At 40.6% G+C, this 9,987-nt stretch overlaps 1 protein-coding gene across 1 annotated transcript in view; it reads right to left on the reverse strand.

The window, feature by feature from the left end:
* Positions 1 to 221, reverse strand: part of PRSS12 (serine protease 12) — a 34,410-nt gene extending 34,189 nt beyond the window's left edge. Inside the window, exon 1 of the mRNA XM_027658879.1 lies at positions 66 to 221. Coding sequence (XP_027514680.1) covers positions 66 to 221 — 156 coding nt within the window. The remainder of the gene's footprint in view (positions 1 to 65) is intronic.
* Between the last annotated feature and the right edge of the window lie 9,766 nt (positions 222 to 9,987).

Raw genomic sequence — 9,987 nt, forward strand, 5'->3', positions numbered from 1 at the left:
AAAAAAAAAAAAAAAAAAAAAAAAAAAAAAAAAAAAAAAAGCGGCAGCGCGGCCGCCGCCGGTGCCCAAGGGCGCTGGGCCGCGGGGAAGCCCCCGGCGGGGCAGCCGGCGGGGGGCTGCGGGGGGCGGGCGGCCGGGAGGCTGGCGGAGACCTGCCCCGGCCCGCGGGCTCCGGGCAGCGTCCCTATCACCAGCGCCACCACGAAGCCGGCCAATGTCATGGTGCCAGTCCCGCCGGCTCGGGTCCATCTCCCCCTCTCATCGCGCCCGGGATGCGAGGGGGGAAGGCGGGGCCGCGGCGTCCCGCTAATCCCCCTCGCCGCACACCCCTCCCGCGGGGGCAGGGCGAGCGGGGCGCGGGGAGCCGCGCAGCCCCGCGGATGCCGCCTCCCTGCCTACCTGCCGCAGCCTGCCCAGCGCGGCGGGGAGCGGAGGGGAGCGGCCGCCCGGACACCCCCGCGCCCTCCCCGGCCGCCCCCCGGGTTCTGCGCTGCGCCCCGGGTTCTGCGCTGCCCGCGGTCCCGCAGCAGCCCCTCAGGCTCACTCCGCTTCTCTCTCGTACTTGGGGCTCCCCTACCAGCCACCTTCTCGCCCCGCGGCTGTGTCTCCCCCGACCTCCGACAGCCTCACAAAGAGCAGAAGGAACCCGGGCAAAACCTGGCCTAGGGAGCGCAGCTTCGGGGCGAGAGGGTCAAAACGCAGGGCGGCTGGGGCGGCAGAGGGATGGAGAGATCCCCAGACGTGTTAGCGGGGAACAAAGGGGCTGGAAACAAATGCCGTGAAATGTCTTCGAGGGTTTAGCATTATCCCAGCCCCATGTGCTCTGAATAGTAATCTGCTTATTCCCAACCGCTGCCGAGGACTGCATGACCTGACCATCTCTGATTTCCCTTTTCCACCGGGATGGCTGTCAGTTACTTTTGCTTCTTTGTATCATACTGTTTGGTTTTTCGTTTGGATTAATTATTTTTTAATTCACCTCCGGTTTTAATCTATGCTGTCCATATATTGTAAAGTCCAGTTCTGCCTGATGGAGTGCACACCCTTTATTTGTCAATTTGTCACTAGTGTGAGTCTGTAGATTCACATCTCCATAGGATCTTTTTTCCTCTCTAATTTTTTTTGTCTGGAATGTGTTTATTTGGTTTCTGGGCAAGCACATCTGTATTTCCACAAGCTTTCGTTGTGACTAGAGTCTAAAAGAAAGAGGGTGCTTCCTGCTTCCCAGGCAGGATCCCATGTAAAGAGTGTTCCTTCCTTTAGCAGCCTCCAAGCTGTTCAAAGGGTGTAAAATGCAACTTGACCAGTTTAAAGTTTTTGTTTATAAGAACAAAAGAGCTCCAGTGATGAGGAAAGCAGGTCCCACAGTGTTTGGGATTACTTGTATTCACTTTAGTCCTGCTCATCTGTGGTTAATTTCTTATTGCAGCATTACAGTTTGTATTTTAATCACTCACAAAGTTAAAGAATACTCTGCTGGGGTTTCTACAGCAACATGATAACTATGCTATCACATTGTCTCTTGCACTTCTTTGTGGACAGAAGCGCTCAGATTTCTTGCTGAGGTTTCTTCTGGGAATATGTATATGTATTAGTTTAGAAAACACCAGGACTAGCAAGAGTTTCATTTGTTTTCAAAATATTTTAATATATACAAGATGTTAGCCTAAAAACAACTCATTATGACCATTTTTAAATTGTCTGAAATTCTGTTTCTGTCATGACAAGTTGGTTGCTTTTATCTTTTTGAAGGACCAGTTAAAAGCATGCTCAGCCTAGCTGGTTAAGGCTTCCTTCATTGCCTAGTAAACACTTCTTGGCATCACAGTAGCAGCAATATTTAATTTTCCCTGACCTAAGCTCTTTTTCTGTCCCCCTGTAGCCTGGAAGGGTTCTGCTGATCAGCACAGGGGGAAGAGAACAAATGAGTATGATGAATCTTGCAAAATGCTTGAGGCAAAGCTTTGAGCCTGGCACCTATTCATGTATTCTGATTGCATTCTCCTCCCCGAGGTGTGTGGGCTAGCAGGAACCTCAGTGCACTGAACTTTCTTTACCCAGGTAAGGTAGAGGTGTTTGGGCTTCAGGTTGAAAAATGGTACTAAGCAGGAGGTGAGGGGAAGAGAGGGGAGGCTACACAGGGAAAACGGTTTGGAAGTAACTGGAATTCTGTAAGGAGCATCAAGAAGAAAAAAGCAGTTGTCATAATTATTCCATCCCAGGACAGGGTTCAGGTTTAATTGAATGATCCACAGGTACAAATTCACTCTTGAACATTTTCATTTTTGTCATGATTGTTGTTTTTGATGTAATCTTATAAGGAGAATGAGCCTTCTTTTGTTTTAATAAGTGAGCTTTCACTCAGAAAATAATGCTTTTGTTACAATTTACAAATTAGGGAGTTGATCTGGCTCCCATTCAAGACATTGATAATAGTCTCACTGTAAAAAGGAGGGGCCCTTTTCTAAGAAGTCCTGGAGCTGATGCAGTTTGTTTTCCCAGGCTGAATGCTTTGCAATTTGGTTGCAGCTTCTGTCTTTGCTGGAGCATTTACAAGTGTCTCCCCCATATGGTTTCTCTTGTGTTTGAACCTGTGTGAGCTTCTGCAGTTTTTCCTTTGGCTGTGGCACTTACAGGTGCCATGTATAAAATCACTCTCGTCTGCTGCATTACTTTTATCACACTTGCAGGAAGCTCATTGTCTCTGTGACTTCTACCTCTGTCACATTTCTCACAATCAGTTGAAAAATATTGGGAAGAGCAAAGACAAAGCAAGAGTTACATTGGACAGACTGTGTTTTTGAGAACCTTTATTCTTCTGGACATCACTCTTAAAATAACAGTAAAAAACTGCACTCTGTTTTAAGAGTGGGCTTCATACATTTATAAAACAAGAAACAAGGGCTTATTACTCTGGTATAGCTGTTAGAGCTTTAAAAAGATGCCAAATATGAGATGTGCTTAGTGCATTTGGTTGCCTTAAAAAGTTTTCTTTCCAATGTAGAAAACTGTTGAAAACTCATTCACAAACTGGAAATGAAAACGAAAGAGAAAATATGTTTGCTTAGTTAGGGAAATAGGCAAGTAGTTCTTTGGAAACCTCAAGAGGTCTCAGTGAATCTGGGTGTTACATACAGCTTGGGTTCTGAAATTAAAGTATTCAACTTTTCAGAAAAAAATTGGCACAAAGTGCTGAAAAAATAATAAATCTTTGGAAACTGTGCTAGTTATACTTCAGCAGCACTGTGGGATTTAAAGTCAGTAATCTATGTTTAACAAGGCCTGCATTTTTATAGAGAAACAAAGGCTTGTTTTGGTCTTTTGAGATTGGTAGAGAAAATAATCCATTAAGATGCAGTGGTTAACTGGCTCCAGCTGAAGTACATAACAATTCTCCCTTTTACGAAAAATTTTCAATACTTAGTGTTTAGCTTATGCCTCATACACAGAGTTAGTACCTATTGACAGAAGTCCAAGAAACAACACTCATGACCAAAGTTAGGAAATCTGTGCTGTGTACTGACAACTCCAAGAGAGCAGTTGTAGGAAATTGTCTGCCAGAATAGGCCTTAATTTCTGTACAATTCCACAGGGTTGGCTGCTTTTTTCTCTCCTGATATTTGACAGTCCTAGTACCAAATTGTTGATAAAGCAAAGAATAATAGATAGTTCATAGTCATGGATGGATCTGACCACTCCAACACCTCCCACTCTTCCCATATTTCTGTTCACGGATTCCTCAGGATACCTGAGAAATGGAAATATTGGAAGTACTCACATAGTACAGCAGCAGCGTGGGTTATTCATATGTGCAAGCCTTAAAAGAAAACTTATACAAGAGCTTCCTTCTTCCTAATAGTTTTCTAAAAGCACTTGATAGTTCTTCCCTGTCACTGGCTCTGCTTTTGCATCAATTGTGTGAGGGTTATTAGAGGACTAATTTTCAATAAATGATTCTTGTGAATAGGTGAAAGTATCTGATGTGTGGGTTATACATGCAAAAATAGTAGTCCTGCGATTCAAAAACATTTAATACCCAGCATTTAAAATTCAGCTGGAGAATCAGTCTAATTCTGCTCCATTTGAGTCAATAGCAAAATTCACTGATTAGCCTCTTCCTGTGTTCAGTAAAGCTGCTTACCTTTATTTTCAAGTAGCTCATGCAGTTTGCTGTCAGCAGGGATTTTAGAAAAGCTGAGCACTTCCAGCTGTTGGTGGAATTCAGTTAAAATACTATTGGCAAGTGAAGGCCTGAGTCAGTCCTATCTGCCTGCCACTGATAGCCCTAACCCCAGGTATTCCCTGCTGCATTCCGTCCTGCCCAGGTCAGCAGAGATGAGACAGATCAGAGCAAGGGCTGACTTCAGGCAATGAGGTATGTGAAATTCCTCCAGGAAAGAAGTACAGAGCAGACAGAATGTAGCCAAACAGCCAGGCACAACACACTGTCATTAAATTATTTTCAGACTATCCAGCTGATAATTTCTTACTATTATTTCTTCACACGATCAACTATGTAGGGGGCAATAGATCAAGTGCTGGAATCGATGGGAAAACTTACACACGTGACCTAGTGGGGACTGGGTGAGATCAAACAGCACCAGAGGGGGGCTGAAATCAGGACTAGGAGATGAAGCAAGGCTTCACACAAAGGAGACTTCCATGTGCAAAATGAGCCATGGAATGGGGGCCGAAATGAGTCAACATTTTTAGGATGTAAGTCAGCGCTCTTATAAAATAATTTTATTCATTACTGTCATTCTTTTTAACTACACGGGCAGCAGAAATTTGAAATGCTGCCAAGTCTGACTCAAAATTAATTTGGGTTTGTGCTTATGTGGAAGAGAATAGGCCTTTTGTCCGTAATTCCATATGAGCTCCATAGGGTGACCCTGCATTACACAGGATGTAACTGAACAGCCTGTAATTGAGGAGGTTTCCATTACCACATAACACAGTCCACACAGTAATGAGATCACAGAAAAACCTTCTTTAAAGTGTTAAGTACTTTCTTGTACAACAAGCTGAGTTCATACTAGAAGGCACTAAGAAACACGACTTCCTGGAACAAGGCAATAAGAAACCTGACTTCCTGGAGCTGGTCAATACATAGGTGCATGTGTGCCTAACCCTGGGTTACACAGACACCATGAAATAATTGCAGCTAAAACTGAAGGGTAAATTGAATCATGGGGAACACTGTTTAATACAGTGAATGGGGAAAAAATGCTATTTCAGCTGAGATGGTTTGGCCATGGTTTATGGTCCTGTTCAGGCAGTCACAACGGAATGGTGTAAAGGCTGTGTTTTATATTGTTTCCATGAGCAACCTCCCAGCACTCCTTATGTTCCTCTCCCAGAAGGACCAGTTAGCAGATCCCAAGTGTGCTGTGCCATGTGGCAGAGTGGGGAGTGAGACTGGAGTGTGAGAGCAGGAGTGCCCCAGCCTGCCTGTGTAAATACAGCAGAGGTGCTGCTTTCTTTCCTGATGCTTGGAATGGGAAGCCAATGTGGCATCCCATATGTTGCAGTCTGTTAACTAGGTGAAAGGTGAGGTTGTGTAGCCAGTCCATAAATAAGCATATTTAAAGAGGCAAGAATATGCCAAAGAGGATATTAGGAAGAAGTAGAATGGAAAATTATGTTTGTTAACAAACAAACTCAGTGGAGTTTTGCTAAGAAATGAAACTTCAATTCCAAACCTGACAATCCTGGATGTATGTGGGATTTAGTACTTGAGTCAGGTTTTTAAGGGAGAGGAAATGTGAAAAAAAACTTAATGTTTTCTTCATCATAAATCACACACTTTGGACTCTTTTTCTTGTAGAAGGTGGCCCTTACAAATGAATCAACATTAGGTAAGCCTGCCACAGAGCAGGATGGAGCCCTATTTATTCAAAACATCCACTGTCAGTGAGGACAACTGGTTCACAGAGCTGAGATATATGACCTTCTACAATTTCCTCTGACATTCACGGGCTAAGAAGGTTCCCTGGGGTAAACAATGCTTTATAAACACAGTTGTTTAAGTTCTTCTCTCACAAACCATCCAGGTAGGCCCCTTCCAATGACTGATGCCTGCAATGGTAGCAGGTGTCTTCTCTTTGTTCAGAGATAATATTCTGAAAACATTTCTTAATAATATCTATTTCAAAAGTTTGCATTTCATGGTCACGAAGTGTAAGTGCAATGAAAATGCCAAACCTCAGAAAGTGAGTCAGGCAGGGTTGCTTTGTGTTTTCATCTTCCACCTAACCCAAGTCTCATCTTCCCATTAGCAGCAATAGAATGAGGCATTTATAGTATTTACTGCAGGAATTCTTCAGTGTCCTGTGGAAAATCCAACAGCACCATACATACAATGTGTAAATAAGGCTTTTTCTTCTGCATTTTCAGAGGGATGCAGGAATTGCTTCAGTGCTAAGCTACATTCATGCAGTGACCCTTCAATTATTTGATTTATCTTCATTAACATAATCCTCTGTTACCGGGAATGGGAAAGGATGAAGTGGCTTACAGCTGCATTTTTATATTTTTTAGACAGCTATTAAAATATAACTATAGCATATTTAAATACGTAAAATAAAATGAGAAGGAGAAAGTTACAAATACATGTTGGAGCAGGAATAGTTTTGTCCATGAAGCCATATTTAACATATTATAAACTTTGAGTTTCTAAATGTTTTTGATCTTGAAAGGCAGCAAACACTTCAGATTAGCATAAACCTTGCCATGAGGGCATTTGGTCTACAGTTTGAAATGCAAAGCAAGACACGTTCCTTTTCTTATCTTTCCCTTTCTGTATATGTGTACAACTATAAAACAGCCCATGTAGTTTATTTATTTAACAAAATATTTTGCAGGGACCCCATTTTAAACAAAAAAATCTATTTAATACATCTGTAATTTCTTCATATGCTTCAGCAGTGCAGTCTTAAAATATAACTCAATAGATATGACTTTTAAGACTTCTAAGTCCTATTAACATAAAAATACAGCTATATATTTTTAAAAAGTTACATATTAGCATGTTTCAATGCACATTTTCTCAGAGGCAGAGAAGAATCAAATATAATTCTCCTGTCACTTACTGTTATTTAGGTTTGGTCTTTGTTGATCTCCAAGTGCTGAACTAATTGACAATGTAAAGAATTTCCCATGTTTCCAAAAGTCAGGTTTACACGTATTATTTTTAATCAGTTTACAGACAGACTTCTAGAAGGATATTGCTATTATATACAAATTGAGACATTTATTGTATGTGAACTTGAAAACAATGTCTCACAAAGTTAGAACAAAAAGCAGTCAGGATTTTACCACTTCTTATTTTTGATCTCTGTCAAGATTAAAAAGAGAGACCTGAACCATGTTAGATATTCATACAACCCTTCTGCTACATGTTGCCTGCTCTTGACTCACCACTGAAATAGAGGTTTGGTCAACATTACCCAGATGTATTCCTACTTATATTTTTAATATTTGGGGGGTTTGAGAAAGAAGTCATAAAACTTGCATTCTATTATTATTAATAGTTTGGAATTTGAATATCATTGTTCCAAAGGACCACATATTCTTATACTTAATGAAGGGAAAGCTAAAAAAAGTCAGTTTATATTTATTTGACTTAAGGAGACTGGGATATATTTGTCTGTATTGGAAGCACTAGGACTAATTGTAAATTATCCTTTGTTTTACTTGCAGTTTCAATTATTTGAGAAGTTTAGCAGTTAAGGAGGGGAATATATTGTTAAGTGTTTATAAACCATGTTCTGTTTGCTATATTGGTTAATAATTTCATCAAAATTAGTGAGCCTTCTCACGTTAGTGAACAGATATTGTACATGATGAATACAAGCCTTAGTTTGCCCATATTGTTACCATTTCAAAAAATATAAATCTCAGCAATTCCTAGCTTGCTTTCACAAATATATACAGAGCTGGAGCACCCCTTTCACACTGATTGATTTTAAGCGACTCACAAAGATGCATTTGCTGTTTGTGCCTGCTTTCAACGTTTTAGTGGAAATTCTAAACTGCAACCACATAGGCTTTAAAATAAATAAGGTGAGGCTCCTGTGTAGGGTCGTGAGGAGATTCTGCACAAGATGGGATCAGAGCTGGCTTTGCACTGTTGAACTTGTGGTTAGAACAACACTGGCATTGTGCAGACCTGTGACAGACATTTGCACTTAGATTGCCTTCATTGCCACAGAATGTGGGTGGGAAGGGCAGGGATGAAGGGCAGCAGATGAAGAAGGAGGACAAAGATGGAAAATTCCATCCCTTTTGGATGGAAAATTCCAGTGCTGTAACAATTGGCAAAACAAACTGCTTTCTTTTAATCTTCATTGTTGGCTTAATCATCCCTTATTCTTCTCGACTTGTGACTGATGTCCCTCTCTTATCTCCTCTGATCCCTCTTGTCCCATTATTATGATTTCCCCATTGCTATTTTCTTCACAATCTGACGGCTCTGTGCAATTACATGTCCCAACTTACTATTTTCATATTTAGTCATCTTGGCTGACTGATATGATAATGACTGATACGATAATGACTGATATGACATATGATAATATGTCAACTGAAAAGTAAAAGTAAAAATTAAAATTAAGCCTGTTGGCTTTGGAGATTTTCGCTATGGATATAGTATACAAAAGGTAGACAGTGACTTGTCCTGTTTTTCTATTGATCTGTTTAGCAGGCCATTTATTTGTGTAAATAAACACTGTGTTACAGTACACACTACTTTTTGTACTTTAGACTTTTAAACATTGTTATTTTATCCAATACCTTCTAATAGTGTATAACTAAATCCTACTAGACCAAATACCCAGTTACATTAAGTAGAAGTACTGCTAAGTTTATTGTAAAATTTCAAAACCTCTCATTGTTTTTTTATTATGATTATTTTCCTATTTTGGAAATAGGTCTCAGAATTTTGCCATTAGTTTCAACAGAACCTTCATTTGGCCCTTAGAAGTCAAATAACTTCTGCTTGGAGCTGTAGAGATGGACTTGCAGTTTTAATAATAGGATCATAGAATGTCAGGTTGGAGTGGACCTCAAGAACCATCTGGTCCAGACTCTCGTGGAAAAAGCACAGCACCCTTAAAAGTGTCCAGTGTTGGGAAATCCACCACTTCCCTGGGGAATTTATTCCAATGGTCATGTGTAGTCCATATGTCCACTTTTTTCCCCCCATATATATAGGTTTTTTTCCTAAATCTACTTTCTGAAATTCCTAGAACCCAGGAAAAGTAAGAAGCAGAAGAATAACTCCTTTCTCTAGAATTTAACTACAAGCCATTTTCCAGAGTAACATTTTTCATATTTCTTTACTGCCTTCTCTCTGTACTTCTGGTGCTTCTGAAGATGTGGTTGCACATTTGCTGCAAAATAATCCAGGCTGGGTTAAAAGATTGGCCAGATCTTTTTTCCTGATCTGGTTTATTCCACAACCACACAGAAATCACAATGGATAGAATGCCATGAACATGGAAATAAGTGGCAGATCCAGGAGCTGTTTAACTTACTGTGCTATAAACTTAAACAAGAAAGCATTAAGCTGCAGATATGGAAAAACTGAGTGTTCATAGAAGCCATGGTTAACTGGTAACACTGTAAAGGCTCTGGAAAACACAGAAGTAAATGGGAGATTGGGAAAAGAAGATAAACAATAAACTTAGGGAAAAATACTCCGTCTAATTAGCTGTAGAAGGTATCCAGGAAAACATTAAATAAATAGATATCAGGTAATATATAAGGATGATTTTTCTGGAATAAAAAGACTTCAGACATACGAGGTTTTCAGTGTACAAAGCTGCCATATACTGTAACATTCTGTACAGAATCATCTAGTCACAAAACAGCTCTGAAACAAAGTAAAAATATTATAATCAAATAAAATATGCACAAGTACCAAATGAAAACACAAAAATGGATGTGATTGTTTTGCAAGCATGACAGAACACGATTTCTGACTGT

The sequence above is a fragment of the Corapipo altera genome, unplaced genomic scaffold (assembly GCF_003945725.1).
Source record: "Corapipo altera isolate COAL_440 unplaced genomic scaffold, ASM394572v1 255, whole genome shotgun sequence".
In the NCBI taxonomy this organism is placed as follows: Eukaryota; Metazoa; Chordata; class Aves; order Passeriformes; family Pipridae; genus Corapipo; species Corapipo altera.